At 44.1% G+C, this 19544-nt stretch overlaps 1 protein-coding gene across 4 annotated transcripts in view; it reads right to left on the minus strand.

Moving 5' to 3' along the window:
• Window positions 1-15346: 15346 nt before the first annotated feature.
• Window positions 15347-19544, minus strand: part of LOC141265016 (uncharacterized) — a 155240-nt gene continuing 151042 nt past the window's right edge. For all 4 annotated transcript variants that reach the window (XM_073677537.1, XM_073677536.1, XM_073677535.1 and 1 more), the window contains one exon: window positions 15347-18855. In XM_073677537.1, the coding sequence (XP_073533638.1) occupies window positions 17336-18855 (1520 nt within the window). In that variant the 3' untranslated portion in view covers window positions 15347-17335. The remainder of the gene's footprint in view (window positions 18856-19544) is intronic.

The raw sequence follows: 19544 nt of genomic DNA on the forward strand, positions 1-19544 counted from the left end.
TTTTTCACAAAATTAGCTATAGTATGGTCAGAGATTGTGCCGATAGCGGTATGACAAGGTGCGCGAGACATCACGGCCATCGAATGGACAAGGCGGGTAATAAATATTCGGATGGCAAAATTTAGAAGAGACAGAGGCGGTGTAGTGATACGACACCGACAACTGGAAGGAGATAAAGCAGGCCTCATACGGCCCGACGGTGTTCACTTAATAGATATTGGACTGGACATATTCCTGTCAGGACTCCAGGACGGAGTGGAACAAGCGCTAAGAGTGATGGGTGGGGGTCAGAGTCCTGCATACGAGTACGCTGGATCCTCCGTGGCCTGGAAATAGAAAGGACATGTTGGAGAGTTACACTTGTTGGCCAACTTGCCGGAGTGGGGACCCAGGGCATGCTGCAACAAGCTGAATTATTTTAGAAATAAAATGCCTTTCTAATGGAATGAGTATAAAGAGTTAATAAAGCTGTGACCGATCCTCACCCATCCAGTTGTAAGAGTTACATTATTGGGTTGTCCATGAAAGGGGGGCGGTAGGGGGGCTGAGCATCTGGGTTTGGTTGGGGGTCCCCACAGTCTGCCTAGGCTAGATTAATTTAAAAATTCTTATTAGATACACAGGCGGTGCAGCTTGCTTCGCAGCTGGGCTACTACGCCCAAAGTATTGCCTAGGCTAGATGCAGTTAAAAATTCTACGCTGACTAGCAGACACTGAAGATTTGGAGCAGACCTCTGAGTAAACAGCTCTTCAGACTCAACCATCTGTGTTACCCCAAGCCATAGTGTATGTAGTTTCTTACAGTTAAAAGGGGGGGGGTGCGACCCAACCCACCTGGAATTGACGATGCCAACGTCACGTAAGACACAACAAGGGGACTCCCAAAACTGTGGCACAGACACCACTTAACCCTAGAACGCATACCTGTGGCCTTGCAGGCCCGCCCAGTTAATTGTTTTCTATTTTCTGCAAGATTGCTTTAGTTAGAATTTTGAAACTCTAGGTATTCTTCATGTATATAGTTGTTTGTCATTTGAGTTTGAGTTATTCCTGTTATGTTCTGCTACCAAAGCTAAGGAAAGAGAGGAGATCTTTCCCTACTATAAGACTCAGCTGAATCCCTACGATGTAACAGGGAACCTGATCCTGCGATCAGACCTGCTAAAGTCCTAATCTAGTCTGTACGAAGACCTATAGATGTGGGGAGGGAATCCCTACAAGTACTTAGGACTGGGAGGAATATGGGACACCTCCTAACAGAAATAGTAGCAGACAGACGAACAAACAAAATAGATAGAACAAAGAGGTCCGTAGACCAAGCAAACTAACAGAGTTAGATACAGAGCACAGGCTAGCTAGAAAGTAGATATACAATGAAGTCCAGCAAAGCCAGAAGGGCGGAGCAGGATTAAATAGGCCAACAAGGTCATGTGACCAGCAAAGGAAAAAAAACCTAACAGCAAGGTTCTAACAGTACCCCCCCTTCTAAGAGGATCCTCCGGATCCCCTAGGACCAGGCTTATCAGGAAATCTCCTGTGAAACGCTCTGATAAGTCTGGACGCGGAAACATCATCTGACCTCACCCAAGAGTTATCCTCGGGTCCGAAACCTTTCCAGGCCACAAGATACTGCAAACTACCTCTATACCGTCTAGAGTCAAGGATGCGAGAAATTTCATATTCCCCGTCCTCCACCACCGGAGGAACAGAGGCAGAGGCGTCACCATCCGACACAACAGCTTTTTTTAACAGAGAGACATGAAAGACCGGATTAATTCTCCAGGAGGTAGGAACCTCCAACCTAACAGCAGATTGGTTGACAACCTGAAGCACCTTAAAGGGCCCTACAAACTTGGGACCCAATTTCTTAGAAGGAATCCTCAACCGCAGATTCCTAGAGGACAACCAAACCATGTCACCAACAGCGAACAAAACCTCCTGTCGTTTCCTATCAAAGTAGTCTTTAGATTTTCTGTTGGCCTCCTGAAGATTACCACGCACATCCGTCCAAACTCTTTCCAAATCACCGGAAAAATTCTCCTCCTCAGGCACGGCAGATCCCAACTTGGAGAACGACCCAAACGACGGATGTCTCCCAGAACAACAAAAAAAAGGCGAACAACCAGCAGAAGAAGATGTATGATTGTTCAGAGCAAATTCAGCAAGTGGCAGAAACTCAGACCACCCCTCTTGATTGTCTGCCACAAAACAACGCAAGAACTGCTCAACATCCTGGTTTTTCCTTTCTGTCTGGCCATTAGATTCAGGATGATATCCGGACGAAAACGACAAATGAATTCCCAACCTGTCACAAAAGGCACGCCAAAAACGAGCCACGAACTGAGGACCCCTATCAGAAACAATGTCAGTAGGAACGCCATGAAGTCTGACAATTTCCTTGACAAAGGCCTTAGCGAGAGTTTTAGCGCAGGGCAGTTTGACGAAGGGAACCAAGTGACACATCTTGCTAAAACGGTCCACGATCACCCAGATGACAGTAAAACCCTCAGAGGGGGGAAGGTCAGTTATAAAGTCCATAGCCAAATGTGTCCAAGGAGCACTGGGGACCTCCAAAGGACAAAGCAACCCCGCAGCAGGAGTATGTGAGGACTTAGATCTAGCACATATAGTACATTGGCGCACCCACTTAATGACTTCCTTCTGCCATCCAGGCCACCAAAAACTGCGACCCACCAGTCTCTTGGTCTCAGAGATTCCGGGATGACCTGCCAACCGAGATTCGTGACACTCAACAAACAAATCTCTCCTAAAGGTCTCAGGCACAAACAACCTCCCATGAGGAGTGTTAGATGGGGCATTCTCCTGAGCTTTAAGAATCTCATCTTCCAAAACGGAGTCTAAAGCAGCTATCACAACACCTTCTTGTAAAATGTTTTCCTCTTTCTCAGCACCGACTATGGGAGAAAAACTGCGAGACAAGGCATCCGCCTTAACATTCTTAGTACCAGGGATGTAAGTAACGGAGAAATTAAACCGCGAGAAAAACAGTGTCCACCTAGCCTGACGGGCATTCAGGCGCTTGGCAGCATCAAGATATATCAGATTTTTATGATCCGTAAGAACCTGAACGGGAAATTCCGCACCTTCCAAGAAGTGGCGCCAGTGTTCAAATGCGAGTTTAATAGCCAGCAATTCCCGATTACCAATATCGTAATTCAGTTCAGTCTCCGAAAATTTTTTTGAAAAAAAGGCACAGGGATGTAATCCATCCCCGTTATCCTGAGACAATACTGCGCCAACCCCCACAGAGGAAGCATCAACCTCAACCAAAAACGGCCTAGTAACATCAGGCTGCATAAGGATGGGAGCAGAGGTGAACCTCTCCTTGAGATACACAAAAGCTTCAATGGCCTCAGAAGACCACTGAACCGCATCAGCACCTTTCCTGGTGAGATCAGTCAGAGGTTTGACAATACTAGAAAAATTTTTTATGAATTTTCTGTAGTAATTGGCGAAACCCAAAAACCTCTGTATCGATTTCAAACCAATAGGCCTAGGCCATTCCTGCACAGCCTGAACCTTAACCGGATCCATCTCAAAACCTTTGCTGGAGATAATGTAGCCCAAAAAACTAATTCTCTGTACAGCGAACTCACATTTCTCCAGCTTAGCAAAAAGTGAATTGTCCATTAATAACTGTAATACTTCACGCACGCTCCGCCAATGAGACTCCAGATCTGGCGAATAAATCAAAATGTCATCCAAATACACAACCACATTTTTACCGATCAAAGGTCTAAGGATGTCATTAATCAGATTCTGAAAAAATGCAGGAGCATTAGTAAGACCAAAAGGCATAACCAGATTCTCAAAATGACCCACAGGAGTGTTAAAAGCAGTCTTCCATTCATCACCCTCCTTCATGCGCAACAGATTGTATGCCCCCTTAAGGTCAATTTTAGAGAACCACTTGGCCCCCAATAACTGGTTAAACAGATCAGGAATCAATGGCAGTGGGTAAGGATTGCGTACCGTAATTTTGTTAATCTCACGAAAATCCAGACAAGGACGTAAACCGCCGTCCTTTTTTTTTACAAAAAAAAATCCAACCACCACAGGAGACTTAGAGGGCCTAATGTGACCGGCGGCCAAACTTGTCTGTATGTATTCCTCCAAAGCCTTCCTCTCAGGAATAGTAAGGTTAAATAAACGACTTTTAGGAAGAGTCGCTCCAGGGACAAATTCAATAGAACAATCATAGTCTCTATGGGGAGGCAAAACCTGCGATTCCTTCTCAGAAAAAACTCTCCAAAAATCCTGAATAGGAACAGGCAATTCTCCCCTATCCAAAGCTGCAATACGCCCGTTACAACACTTGTCATAACATTTATGGCTCCAGGATTTAATTTCACTGGTAGACCAATCCAGTACAGGATTGTGAAATTTTAACCAGGGCAAACCCAATATTACTGGAGAAGGCAAGTTATTCAACACTACCAAATCCAATTTCTCATGATGAACACCATTAATAGTGAGAGGAAATTCACTGACCTTGAGAGTAATATTCTTCAAAGGGGAGCCATCCACAGAAACCACAGCAATGGGGGATGATAAAGGTTCAGGTTTTAAATTGAGTTTTTCCACGAATCCCCCATCAATTACATTCAGTGTAGACCCGCAATCAACAAACACCCGAAATTCCATTAATTTTTCCTGAGCAATCGTGGAAGCAGCTAAAAATATACCCTTGGAATTTAAACAGGCAATACGGGCGTGACTGACCTTTTTTTTTTCTTTCTTCATACGAAGCTCACAGCCTTTAATCAAATGACCAGATTTTCCGCAATAGAAACACAAGCCTTCCGAAAAACGACGGTCTTTTTCTTGAGAGCGAGGTGCCACCGATCCAATCTCCATCGGTTCACCACTGTTAGTACACACATTATCATAACCAGAAACTGACATAGCAGAGGATTTGCTCTCATTAACCCTAGCACGCAGTCTTCTATCCACCCGTATAGCTAATTGCATAGCCTGTTGCAAATCCTCAGGTGTAGGATAAGCAATTAGCAGGTCTTTAACCCTTTCACTGAGCCCAGCAAGAAATAGACTTTTCAGAGCAGAATCGTTCCACCCTGTTTGAGTGGACCAACGACGAAAATGAGTACAATATTTTTCGACATTACCTGATCCTTGTTTTAAACGTCTCAACTCAGTCTCAGCTGATGCCACACGGTCAGGATCATCATATAATAGTCCTAAAGCAGAAAAAAAACTATCCACTGATCTGAAGCATGTATCACTAGGTTGCAAAGAAAAGGCCCACTCCTGAGGCTCTTTGCGCAAAAGTGACATTATGAACCCTACGCGCTGGGATTCATCCCCAGAGGACTTGGGTCTCAAATGAAAATACAATAAGCAAGCATTTTTAAATGAAAAAAATTCTCGATGTTCACCAAAAAATAAATCCGGCAAACATACCTTAGGCTCCAAGAAATATGCTCCAGGACAGTTACTCACGTGCTGACGGAGCTCGGCCACTTCCAGAGAGAGTCCCTGCAGGTGTTTAGCCAAATCCTGAACCGACACCATGATGGAACAAAAAAAAAAAAAAAAAAAAACTTTCCTTAGAGAATTTGCAGGCTGGACTTACTGTTATGTCCTGCTACCAAAGCTAAGGAAAGAGAGGAGATCTGTCCCTACTATAAGACTCAGCTGAATCCCTACGATGTAACAGGGAACCTGATCCTGCAATCAGACCTGCTAAAGTCCTAATCTAGTCTGTACGAAGACCTATAGATGTGGGGAGGGAATCCCTACAAGTACTTAGGACTGGGAGGAATATGGGACACCTCCTAACAGAAATAGTAGCAGACAGACGAACAAACAAAATAGATAGAACAAAGAGGTCCGTAGACCAAGCAAACTAACAGAGTTAGATACAGAGCACAGGCTAGCTAGAAAGTAGATATACAATGAAGTCCAGCAAAGCCAGAAGGGCGGAGCAGGATTAAATAGGCCAACAAGGTCATGTGACCAGCAAAGGAAAAAAAACCTAACAGCAAGGTTCTAACAATTCCATGTTATTTGCACACGGGCCTAAAGGGCCCCAGGTATGTGAAAGTGTAGATTTTTATGGTCATGCGTTCTAGGGTTAAGTGGCATCAATTGCCCCACTGTTGCTTAAAACGGTTGGTGAGGTGATTTTACCAAATCCCCAAGCTTTTAGTCTCCCAAGGATGACACAGGGGTAGAAATGTCCTTGCGAATTCATGATTTGATCATCTTTATGAACGTGAGTCTGTCTACATTCTCAGTGGACAGCCGCGTGCGCTTATCTGTCAGCACACCACCAGCAGTGCTGAACACACGTTCAGAGAGAACGCTGGCTGCATGGCATGACAAGTTCTCCAAGGCGTGAGTGGCGAGCTCCGGCGATTTTTCAAGATTGGAATACCAAAATGAGCAAGGGTCCAGTGACACAGTCATGGCTTCGATGTTCACTTGGAGATTCTCCTGTACCATCCTCTCTAGGCATTGACTATGTGTCAGACTTCTTGTCTCCTGTGGCCTTGCAAAGGATGGTCTAAAAAAGTGGTGAAACGATTCCACAAAATTGCTGTTACCAGCAGATACTGTGTTACTGTTACTGTTTGAGTGATGAAGACTCGACAGTCCCACCGTTGGCAAGTTAGAACTGTGAGATTCACTACGTGCACCACTGGTGTTTTGTGGAAAAGCACATGTAAGATTCTGCAACAGATACTCCTGCATTCGTCAATACCTTTTTATGGCAGGAATTATTTCGGCAAATATACTTTTGTACCGGGGATCTAAGAGTGTGGCAACCCAGTAGTCGGGATTACTTCGAATTTTGACAATCCGGGGGTCATGTTGCAGGTAGTGCAGCAAGAAGGCACTCATGTGTCTTGCGCATCCAGAAGGACCAAGTCCTTGTTGTGTTGGTAGCGAGGTAAGAATCATGCTTCCTTCCTCTGCCCTCTCCCTCCAACCTCGCACAACAGAAATGTGATCAAGGTCTCCCTCATCTGATGAGTCTTCCATGCCCATTGCCAGTTCGTCCTCCACTTCTTCCTCGGCTCCTGCACCTTCCTCAACAGTTTGGCTGCTACCATACGCCCTGGTTAATCCCTCTCCCCCACCCTCCCATGCCTGCCGCCTTGGTGCTGCCAACCGTCTGGACCTTGGAGATGTTATCCCTTCCGCATACGACTCCTCCTCTACTTCCTCCACCTCCTCTTGTCCCACCACCTGACTCCGAATTCTGTTTAACATGTGCTCCAGCATGTAAATCACCATAATAGTCATGCTGATAATGGCATCGTCAGCACTAAACATCTTCGTCGCCATTTCAAGACTGTGCAGAAGGGTGCATAGGTCCCTGATCTGAGACCACTCCTCCAGCGTGATTTGCCCCACCTCTGGATCTCGTTGGCCCAGGCTATACGTCAGAACGTATTGCACCAGGGCTTGTCGGTGCTGCCACAGTCGCTGAAACATGTGCAGAGTTGAATTCCACCATGTCGGCACATCGCATTTCAGCCGGTGAACTGGCAGGCCCAACGACTTCTGTAGAGATGTAAGTCGTTGAACTGCGGGATGCGAACGGCGGAAGTGAGCACACAGCGACCGTTCACTCTGCAGAAGGCCATCTAGTCCGGGATAGTGGGCTAAAAATTGCTGGACAACCAGGTTCAACACGTGAGCCATACAAGGCACGTGTGTGACATTGCCCCGGCGAAGTGCCGCACCCAGGTTTGCAGCATTGTCGCACATGGCCTTCCCTGGTTGCAGGTCCAGTGGAGACAACCTTTCATGAAACTGGGTCTCCAGAGCTGACCAAAACTCCTCAGCTGTGTGACTCACATTTCCCAGACATTTCAAAGTAAACACTGATGCGTTGAGCCCTGCTGCCAGCATAGTAAGGAGGTGTGCAGGATTCCTTCTGCGCAGTTAGAAAGCAGGTGGCATTACCAGACAGGCTTTGGGTGCAGGTGGAGGACCGAGAGGAGGTTGAGGAGGCAGAAGCAGTGGAGGAGGTTCGAGATAAAGAGGATTAACACACAACTCGTGGGGACGGTAAGACTTGGACAGCAGCCCCTTGTCCTGCTGTCACCATAGTTACCCAGTGCCCAGTCAGCGACATGTAACGCCCTTGTCCATGCATTCTCGTCCAAGTGTCTGTGGTGAAGTGCACCCTGTCACACACAGAGTTTCTCAAAGAAGCGGTGATGTTGTGTGCGACATGCTAGTGGAGCGCAGGCACACCTTTCTTTGAGAAGTAGTGCCGACTGGGCATCTGGTACTGGGGCACTGTGACGGACATAAGGTCTTGAAAATCCTCTGTGTCCTCCAGGTGGAAAGGCAGCATTTCTGTAGCCAACAGCTTGCAGATGGTGAAATTCAACCTCTTAGCTTTCTCATGGCTAGGAGGAAATGGTCTTTTACTTTTCCACATCTGAGGGACCGAGGGCTGGCTGTTGTGCTTAGACGGTGTTGAGTACGGTGTCCCCGGCAACTGCCGGTCTGTGAGGAAGATGCAGGCGGACATGTTAGGTTGCCTTGATCCAAAGGTGGTGCTCTCGATGTCGGAGAGCGCTCAACACTAGCAGGTGTTTCCACTTCCCAATGAACTGACGACCTGCCAATCACACTGGCTGTTGCGGGTAAAGAGGTGGCAGGTCTGCGTCCAAAAACATGTGTGACTGCTGTCCCCCCAGTCACAGAGGATGAAGAGGCTGCGGATGCACAAGATGAGGCAGACGGTGGTTGGCCCAGCCGGCTAGGCCGCATTGTAGCACAGTGAGCTTCCCACTGCAACTTATGCTTCATATCCATGTGACGGTACATGGATGAAGTACTCAAACTATGTATTTTTTGGCCTCTACTTAGCTTTTGCTGACAAATATTACAGATAACACGAGTTGGGTCATCCTTATCGATCTGAATAAATGCCCAGGCTATGCAAGGCTTAGAGCCCCTGTGACCTGAAGAGCCACTACGACTTGTGGTCAGAGGCAGAGTTGTGGTTGAGGATGCAGTTGTTGACGTGCTTCCAGTACTCCGTCTCTGTTCAGGAAGGCGCAACCTAACCTCGTCGTCAATAGCATCTGTGATGCCCCGCTGCGCTTGGTATCACAGATCCTACAAGAGTGCATTGATGGAATCCTCCACAAGAGGCCCCCATAAACATTCACACATCTCCACCTTCCACCTCAGACCAGCAGAGGGAGCCCGTTAGGGATATAAATAGGGAAGGTGGAGCTAGGCAGTTCAGTTCCTCTGAAGAGTTCCTGCAGTAGAGAAGCCTAAAAGAGGTCAGTCTGCAGTGGAGCTCAGCCTAGTCTAGAGAACGCAGTTAATAGTTCAGCAGTGGAGCACGAGGCTCCTGCTTGCTAGATTCAGGGAGCCCAGATAGAGCTTAAGGTGTGCCGGTGCCGTAAGATCAGTGAAGCGCGGCAAGCTGCCGTTAGTGTGTATAGCCTAGTGAGGGCCCGAGTAGGCCGAAGGCGAGTGGCGAGTTAGTACATAAGGGGCAGAGGAGCTTAACCAGCTCACCCCGAAGCATTTACCGGACACAGGATCCGAGCTTACCGGTATCTCTATGACCCAGTAAGGCATAACCGGAATCCCTGGAGAACTACAAGTCCCAGGATCGCTAAGGTGCTGATATGTAACAGAGAAAGGAGACGCTTAGGCCCCGCATACTGGGAGCGTGAACTCCAAGAGAAGGCCCTACCACAAGGTCAGCCAGCGCAGGACAGAGACAAAGTTAGGTCTAGCTCCAGGCAGGTCAGAAACTTACTACGCAGAGGCAAGAAACAGGAGGCCCTACACCCGCTCATTGGGGAGGATCCTGATATGCACCCTTCACCCTACAGTGCTCCGGGATGTGCCTGAATTTCCACCAGTAAAAGGTACTGAAGTGACTACCGTGTCCGTTCCCGTTCTTGCTCTGACCCAGCTGGGTCTCGCCTGTCCTGCATTCCCCCTGCATACGCTGCCCTGAGACCTAGCTCCACCTGTGGGGAGCTATACCATCGAGCTGCCTTATCACCGGCCTCAGTGGACTGCTGCAGCGCTGGTGCTTGTCACCAGATACCACAGGTGGCGTCATGAACTCTTATAAAATTAACAATTATCCACCCTTTTAAAGAGAGACCCCAGGGTACGGGTCAGGGAGCCGACCACCGCGACATCCCCAAGGCCAGGCAAATGCCCGGGTACCGAGTCATCCCCATCCCCAGGGCTAGTCACATCCTCCTCCACCTCCTCTGCTGACCTCATCGACTGTCTGACTGTGGGTTGACAGTAAGTGGGATCTCCAACCTCGTCATCATCACCCTGTGTGTTATCACACCCGTCGCCCTCAGAGCCAACCTCTTCCTGCCCTGACCGAAAAGTCAAGTTGTCGCTCCAATCAGGTATTTGAGTCTCATCATCGTCTTCATCATTGTCTCCACCAACAGGAGTTACAGTTTGGGAACAAGGGTCTACATTATGCTCAGAACCTTCTTCATCTGGTCCTGGATCAAACTTATAAAGATTCTGGGCATCGGATCAGATCATTTCCTCATCTGGATTAACAGAAGCTCTGGAGCAGACCTCCGTTTCCCAGGCTATAGTATGAGTAAACAGCTGGGCAGACTCAGCCATCTGTGTTACCCCATACTCAGACGGGCAGCTGGAGACTTGGGAGCTGTGAGGAAGCAAGTGCGATTGGGGTGACACCTCTGAGGACTGGAGTATTTGTGATGTTGAAATTGAGGTGTTGGAGAGCCCACTTGAAGGAGCACTTGATATCCGTTGAAGCACCTGCTGTTTTTGTGCCTCATCTAGAATTTGTAGCGATGGGCGTGTCCGTAAGAATGGGATCTTATCACATTGTCCACGAAAAGAAGTCGACATCTTAGTTTGGCTGGAAGATGGTCTTTCTTCTGCAGATGTTACTCCCCCCCCACCGTGGGGGGCCTCGACCCACCGGCGGACAGGCACCAGTATTGGGATAGGGGGGCTGGCTGTCAGGGTCCACCGCGGCTCTGGCACAAACCCGGCGACACAGAGGTGGCACAGGCAGGAACGGACTGGCCGTGTCGGCTTCTCACTTTTTGGATTTTAGAAGGGCATGACATGCCTATATCTGTGTCTCCCCCTCCTTTTACTCCTCCACCTCTTTTCTTTTCGCATGACTATATGTACTTGTCACTTTTCCATGTGTTAGTTGTGTCTTCTGAGCAGTTTGTCAGCTTTTGGACACCTTTGAAGGTGTTTTCTATGTGTTTCTATGTGTTTTTGTTTGCCTGCCATTGGTTTTAACGGTGTTCGAAGGTGTTCGACGAACAGTTCGACGAACCGTTCGGCGAACACACGGGTGTTCGACGAACCGAACCGAACTCGAACACTACGGGGGTGGCTCAACACTACTGCTGAGCGAGTAGAGAGACCTGTTGATCAGGACTATGGCATTGAAAATGGGTTGTGATGAAGCAACGTAATGGCGAAACAGTGTGCCTCACCGGCCCTGGAGTAGACAACAGAGGAAGGATACTGTGTGAATGAAACTGCTTCGTACTGTTAAAGAAACATGTGGAAGACTTTGTACCTGCTTTCCCTTATATATAATCCTAAACAATTTACAGTTCAGTAAAGACTTTATTTTTGAACGGCGGTCTCCTTTATGGAACCTACGGTCCTGGCCAGCCAACACCATCGGCCACAGGCAGCCTGCATGGGCGCAAAGTCCTCACAGCAAGAGTACAAACACCAAACCAGGACCCACACTTTCATCTAGTGCGCCGGAGCGTAAAAGGAGTACCTCGCCCACGGCTACTGCCCCGCTCAGCACTATACTCTCACCCTTACACACTGGCAAATAAAAAAAAGTAATAAAAAATAATAATTACCAGAACAGTAGATTTTATTTTGTTTTAAAAGTAAATGATTATATAATCAATACTTATTAATTCGAATATAAGAATCGCGTTATATTTCCTTGAAATAAAGGACAGAGGCATCTTTTAGAAAGTAACTGGAAATAGAATTAATCCGTAGAGGGCCAGAGAACATTTTGCTGTTTCTGTCATGTCGCTGTTTCGTGTTTTTGTGTAACTTTATTCTTTTATATTAAAAAAGGAAAGGGGAATACCAACTAGAAATAAATACGTGAAAAAAGAGTAGAGAAAGTATTAGATTTGGAAGTTTATTCCTTTGACTATATTTTATTGTATTTTTTTTTTTTGTCGGTGGTTGGCAGATGGGACTACTTATTGACCATCCTTAATTTATTAAATTGAAATACCTCAGCCTTCTGTGTCCATCACTTTTTTCTTGGGTTTGGAGGTGATGGACAGTTGAGATTTTGGGAAGGATCCAGATGCCTTGGGTATGTCATGTTTTACATTACTAGGTTCTCCCTATCTATGCGATTGTTGTCCATGACTGGTGGTAAAAAAAATTCTACCTGGGTCATAGTGGTATATACAGAGGCAGGAAACTGAATTTTGGTAAATATGGGAGAAAAAAAGGCCTAATTAAGTCTGACCCTGACCAATGTCAGTAACAAAATGGCTTAAAAGGGAATTGTTTTATTTTTTTTTAATTTTTCATAATTCAATAGAACACGATAAAGGGAACCTATCAGGTCAGATAATGATATTAACCTATTAGCGTTATGTAGGTACCCGGCAAACAGTATTGTATTGTATTGTCATTGTATTGTTGCTGTTACACTGCTATGGAATCCTTATCAGTTTTGTTGAACAACATTTCCAACGTAAAGACCTGAAAAAAACAAGTAAGATCAGTTTCTACATCAAAGTCACTTCTATGGGTCACTGGACAATACGCTAAACCTTTATTGAGGACAGAAAGTTCATCATTATTCATAGTTCTAGATGAAATATTCACCATTAGATCTGGGGGGTTATCTTCTGTCAGGGGGGATTCCTCCAAAGCTGAAAGTAATGTGTTTGATTTTCTCTTCCGTGCTCATGAGCTCTTCTTGCACCCTCTCCTTTTCTTCTTCCATTCGTAGTGTCTGTCTTTCTGGTCTCTAAAAAAAGACCTCCTTTGGATAGTTCAGAATTAGTGCTAAAACCTCCTTGCAATATCGGATTAGTCCTGTTGACATGTGGTATAGGTATATTTTTCATAGTGTTTGGTCCTTGGAATTGCCAGCTATAGACACGGCCAGATGTATAATCGTCAGCATCTCTTGCCCATTTATTACGCTTAGTACACACAATACCCTCACGATGATCCATACGCATGTTGTCATGCTTCTTCTTTAAGGTCTTAAAATCATCCAAGGTGACAGATTCCTGCAGTTTCTTTTCCTGTAAGAAGCACTGTTTCTGGGTCTCCTCAATCTCCACCTGTAAGAATTCCAAGTTCGATGTCATAATGTCTATGGAATAATTATTCGAGATCCTCTCAAATCTTTTACACTATGCCAGATTATTAGGTACGAGATATGGACTTACATGTGATCACATTCCACGTGGTATACGCTGTATTTTATAGTATTTAGCAAGTGTCCGTAAGTGGAATTGTAAAGATTGGAGTTTTTTTGTGTCATTATTTCAATCTATAGTCAATTCATCCACAGGTGGTTTTGCAAGGAAAGTTGCTTCCTGGGTGACTCTACTTAGAATTGTGGTGGCTTCTTCCTCAGAATGTGTAAAAACATTAGCATCTCTAGGATGGTCACATTCCATGGTAAATATACTTCCAATAGCAATGTGGAAAAATGATAAAAAGTTTGAGGGAACTTACTGGATCAGGTGAAGGATTCTCATGCACCATTGGTGGCTCTGTGTTGAGTCAGTGTGACCTCCCATTAGGTCCCACTAATGAACTAGTGAAGACTGCGACATTCCAAAACGGATCCGAGGCACCAGAGAAAACTCATATATGAAAAAACATAACTTTTATTCCATCCTTAAAATCACATAGCGCTAATAGAAAGTTGATGTAGACAAAGCAACATTTCAGCCAAAATTGCCCTTTATCAAACCAGAAAAAGACAAATTAAAAATACCGCTGTAAAGACCAGGTGACACGGCTGAGGCCTTTTATATATGAGGGGAATTGAGCTCCACCTCTTCCTCCTCATCAGGGCCCAGCCCAGTTGTCATGACAGCTATCTTATCATTAAATAAACAAATCATTAAAATATGGTAAAATTAAAAATAACTACATATACACATATGCTGTATCAAAGAGAAGATGTGGTATCGTTCATACCAAGATCTCAAGAGTTAAAAAAATAATGAAATCCTCATAGGAATACCCGTTATCAAAATTGTATATGTCATGCACCTAAATAGGGTCTTATTATTATAGCTTACATTGCTATGGAATCAGGTTTGCCCTTTTGAGAAGTTTGTCCTGTACCTCTCCCTGTAGCACATCTCTGATGTAAGTAACTCCTCCCTTCTTCCGCCTGTGTCAATGTTTTTCAGCCATCTTGCTAGGTTCATCTCTGTACATCACTGGTTCAGAATTGTCTGTCTATCAAGAATTCAGCCCGAGAATAAACTTCTTCAGGAATCTTCATACGTGCCTCTGCAGTCGAGTCAAGCTATCTGATACTGGTTCATAACAGATATTCATAGAAACACTGTCTCAAGAGCCCCACACTCGCAGCCTAGATATGGAGTCAGAATTGTGATACCCAGGAGAAAATTAACTTTATTTTTCCCGGGAGCCACCAACTTTATTTTTCCCGGGAGCTGCCTGCTTTCAGGAGTGAGAAAGGCGGCTGTAAGCACATCCCTGCACTGACTGACAGCCGGCTCTGGGGAGCATAAGTGCAAAGCCAGCTTCACTTATTACAGCTTGGACTCATTTTACCTGTGAATTGAGAATTTTGACAATGAATGATCAATCCAAGAAGCGAAAGAAGGTGGATTTCTCTGATAAGATATATTACAAAGTTGCTCATTTTCATGTGTACTATTAATTTGCAAAACAAAAATTAAAACGTGGGTTGATTATTCTCTTAAAGAGCCATCGGTCCTTGCAGATTTTATTCTCCTTTATAATAGTCATCATCAACAGGAGACATATCTTAAAGTTTACTAGTAATAGAGGTAAAAAAAAGTCTCACTCTATTAGCTTTCATATACTAAAGCAACCAAACAGCAACAGCATTCTGGTGGGGCTCAGATATATGCAAACAGTGAGAGGGTCCGACTGATCTGATTTTGCTGACTTATCATGACCATGACCTGTCTGTGCTAAGAAAAACCTCTTTAGATTAAAAATAAAGGAGGCTCCCTGAGGTCCCAGGCCAGCACCCCCACCCCCCCTTTCCCAAATAAAAATAATAAAAGAGACAAAATACTTGGTAGAAATAAGATTTAATTACCAATCTGAATGGCAAACTGAGCAATTTATTAAAATCGCTTTAAACATATAATTTCCGGTATAAAAAAAGACACCAATTGTAAATGATACAAGTCTTATACATTTTAGGTATCAGCATTATTCACAGCTCAATTGGAGCTATTAAAATAGTTTTTAATCCATCTAAAATTCTTTAAAAAAAATCATTCAAAAGACTCGCTATAAAGCGATCATCTCACCTTGTACAATCTGAAGCCCTCAAGCACACAACCATAAGATAAATCATAGCATAGGGCATTCTGCATCTGTGGGCAAACCACATCAAGTTCCATATTGCACTGGTTTTGCCCATAGGTTTCCATCTGGTGTTCTTTACTCAGGAGTATTATTGCACGTACTTTCATATGACGCAGCATAATAAGTATCCTACAAATATGATTTCCAACGTCATCCCTGCTAAAAGTCTAGGAGAAAATTCCATATGCACCTGGGAACAATTTTTCCATCTCCATTGACTTCTATGGGGCAAATAAGCATACAGTACATGCGTTATCCACTGGAGCATAGCACAATTCTGTTTTAGCCATATTTTGCCTGTGTTCAACTTGGACTTAGCACCAAGCAATAATATGGTCGTGCACATGAGACCTAAATCTGTAGACTCCTCCCATGAAAATAATGCATTTAAACAGTTCTTTCTTATAAAATATAAATATATGTAAGCATTTACAAAAATAGACACATGAATGGTGGAACCATTTGGTGCCAGCAAAACAGGCCTGATTCCCCGTAATATACTTCTCTTAAAAAAGTTTCTCAAGTCCTTATAACTTCTTATGTTTTCGATGCATATTTTAAACATATAATACATTATTGCCTACTAATGTTGTGTCATCTTTCTAACATTTAGTATTTACAAAAAAAACATATTTTATAATAGTCCACTTCATTTTTATTATAAAACATGTATTCTGTCACTTAAAAAATATGTATTGAGATTTTCCCATGATGCGCTGTTTAATTGCAATTATTTTAATTTAGGCAATATATCTTTTAATGAAATAGGTAGACAAAGTATTGTAGAACTTGCTAGCTTTCATGGTATTTATAGGGTTCCTACATCATTGCTAGGGCATGTGTCAGGTAAGGTACTCTACATGTGAATATAATACTCAGCTTCATTCACCCAAAATGGTTGACAATGGTTACAGCTTCCTATAAAAGTAAGTAGCTCTCTTCAAGGGAGTCTTTCAGCACAAAATGACTGCTCAAACAAAGCACCGATGCTGGGTGTTCCTTTGGGTGACCAAACACTTCACTGCATCTTCCCACCTACTTTGTCCTCCTCTTCCTTGATTGACAGCTCTGCCTTTATAGGAGTGAAAATAGGACAGATATAGAAGAGAAACAAGTAGATGAGATAGCCAAGTCAAAGGAGCACTGAGCATCTGTGCTTTGTTTGAACAGTCATTTTCTGACGATTCCTTTTAAGGCCCTTTTGCAATGGTCAAAATCAGCAAACCAAATATTCATAAGAACATTATTTGCTAATAATTGCTCCATGTAAAAATGGCAGGAATCAGCCAATAAATGAGTGAACACACTTTTCTCAAAGTCAACCAGTCGCATCTTTTATATGGGCCTAAGAATCATTAGTGGTCGGCAGCACATCTCATGAACACGGGATGCGCTGCCGACAATATACAAACTGTATGGGAACAGTAATAGCAATAATCATTCTTCCTCATGCAGTTTGCAAATGTAGATGATTGTCAAGTGAAAATGGAAATGTGAGGAATGTTAATCAACAATCTACGAGCAGACTATAATCCTGAATATCAACCTTCTAGCTAGTTTTCAAAATGTCAAGTCACCTCCACTCCATCTGTTTAGGTTGCAACTGATAAGTACAAACTGGAAACTAAAGCTGGTGACACATGGCCTGACTTTTTGGCTTTATACAATGACATAGTCTCAGCCTAATATGTACCAACTTATGGCTGCTCTATGATGAAACCCATAGGATAGACAAATTAGTCCCTTTGTCATGAGCGATCTGATTGATTCTACCACGAACACAGTCAAGTGAAATTGATAACATTGTGCCATTTTCAACGTGAAATGAAGACCGTAGAGTCACGCTAGTCCATTGACTTCCTTCTGGCATCTGCCCACCAATTTGCTGGGCGACCACAGTTGGTTGCACTTGGTCATTCACCCATGTACTAATTGTCACTTTCACAACGTTGCAGGAATGGATCAATTTTAGATTGAAAGATACACTGACACCTCCCCTTTCGGTAAACTTGAAATATTTGTAGGCAAACTGACCAGTCGAAATAAGCTGAATTATTTTGTCATTGGCTAAATCCAGGCTAAAACTCAAAACTTTATTTCTCACTGCTCCTGTTGGTAATCCAGAACTAGATACTGAGGCTGAAATAGCGGTGGAAATTGCAGTTGGAATCCAGAGAAGACTTAACATGCTAATTCCAGAGTTTTCACCAAAATATCTAACGTTGCATTGAGCCGGTGATAGAACCTCAAAGTTTATTATGTCTCCAGAGTTAACTTTGGCCGCTCCAGATCCCGAGATGGACGTGTCTCGGTAGTTTACTCCAGACTTGAAAACTTGAATTAATTCAGAGTTTGTGCCATTTCTATTGATGTAAAAAATCAGATTAAACCCTTCACGCACACAGGTTGGACCCATGGAATACAAGGCTTGTTGAAAGACAAATTTGACTACACCGGACTCCGTTAATTTAATACTTCTTCCATCATGAGATAGACTGACCATGTATGGATCAGACACAGAAATAATCTTAAAGGTGGGCCGATAGTTTGTTTGGTAATGCATTGCGGTGGACATCTGAGCACTCATGGCCACTGCTCCAGTATCATGAGACAGCCAAAACAAACTAAGTGGAGTGTTCAGGTCATAAACATGTAAGTCTTTACTCTGGTTACAGAACTGGTTGGGGCTTTTTAGAACCACAGACATAGTTTGGCTTGGCTCAACTTCTGCTGCACAACTTACGCTCGTGCTCTGGAAGTATTTTCCTTCTGGCTGTTCTATTCTTGAACCACTTATCTCATAACCTTCTTCGCTGTTGTTAAGTTTCAATGACAGCTGAAGGAAATTCCTGCAGTTATGCTTCACTGCAAAATTCAGATCCACCCATAACAAGCCGTGTTGTTTGAAGACCACTTGATTTTCTTCGGGAGACAAGATTTCGCAATGCATCTTCTCTTTGATCTTTAAGTGGAGTCCAGGGTAGATCTGTGAGACGGGCAGTTTAGATGTTGGCAGAGAAAGGCTAGCCGACCATGATTCAGATAATTTGCTTTCACTGATAGTTGTGCAGACTGTATCACTATCCGCAGTACATGAAAAGGTAACAACCCCTTCTTCACACTCAGAGCAGGCTTGGCACTCCTGAAGCTCCTTATTAAAGAAGTAATGGTCTCCACAAATCCCTAAAGCTGCATCTTTTTCAGCAACCCCCAGACATCGGAAGCCACCTAGTAAAATAAAAACAATATAACATGTTTAATGGTGACAAGCAAGCTACTTAAGACTTGTCCTAGTATAAAGCAACTTAAAGGGGTTGTCCAGCCTTAGACTATAAGTCTGCAGTCACTCTATGAGACTGCATAATTAACCAATAAAGTTGCACTCTATAGCGTTATAGCATGTAGACATGAAATTTATAAAATATGAATTGCATTACTTTTCTAGAAAATAGGAAAAAATTTATACAATTAGCAAATAATTTGGCCAATCTATGCATGCCCAGCGGCCAACGACAAGGCATTCTACTGTTGCTGGGGACCTATCCTAATGTGAACCCTCTCCTAGGCTAAAGCATGTATTTACATGGGTAGGAAGGACACTGCTACAATTAAAACCGCCAAGGCTGATGGGTGGATTGCTCGGTCAAAGAGCCTATATATAAATAACAAAAGACTGATCGTCACTTCCAAACAGAAAACAGTTAGACTATGTCCGCCCTCGCTCAATAAACTTGCATTAAGCAAGACTATGCCCATCTAGTCAGTACGTGACCTAATGTATGCAAATCACATACTTGCGGTCACGCGCCTTGTGCGCCAGCACTGGAAAATCCTCACAGCGCGCAGTGTGCAGAGTGACAGCAGACTTGTTGCCTAAGGCTGGACAACCCCTTTATATATGTTCACTTTTAGGATAT

This window comes from Phyllobates terribilis, unplaced genomic scaffold (assembly GCF_046119375.1).
Source record: "Phyllobates terribilis strain yellow unplaced genomic scaffold, ASM4611937v1 Scaffold_4__5_contigs__length_816908805, whole genome shotgun sequence".
Lineage (NCBI taxonomy): Eukaryota > Metazoa > Chordata > Amphibia > Anura > Dendrobatidae > Phyllobates > Phyllobates terribilis.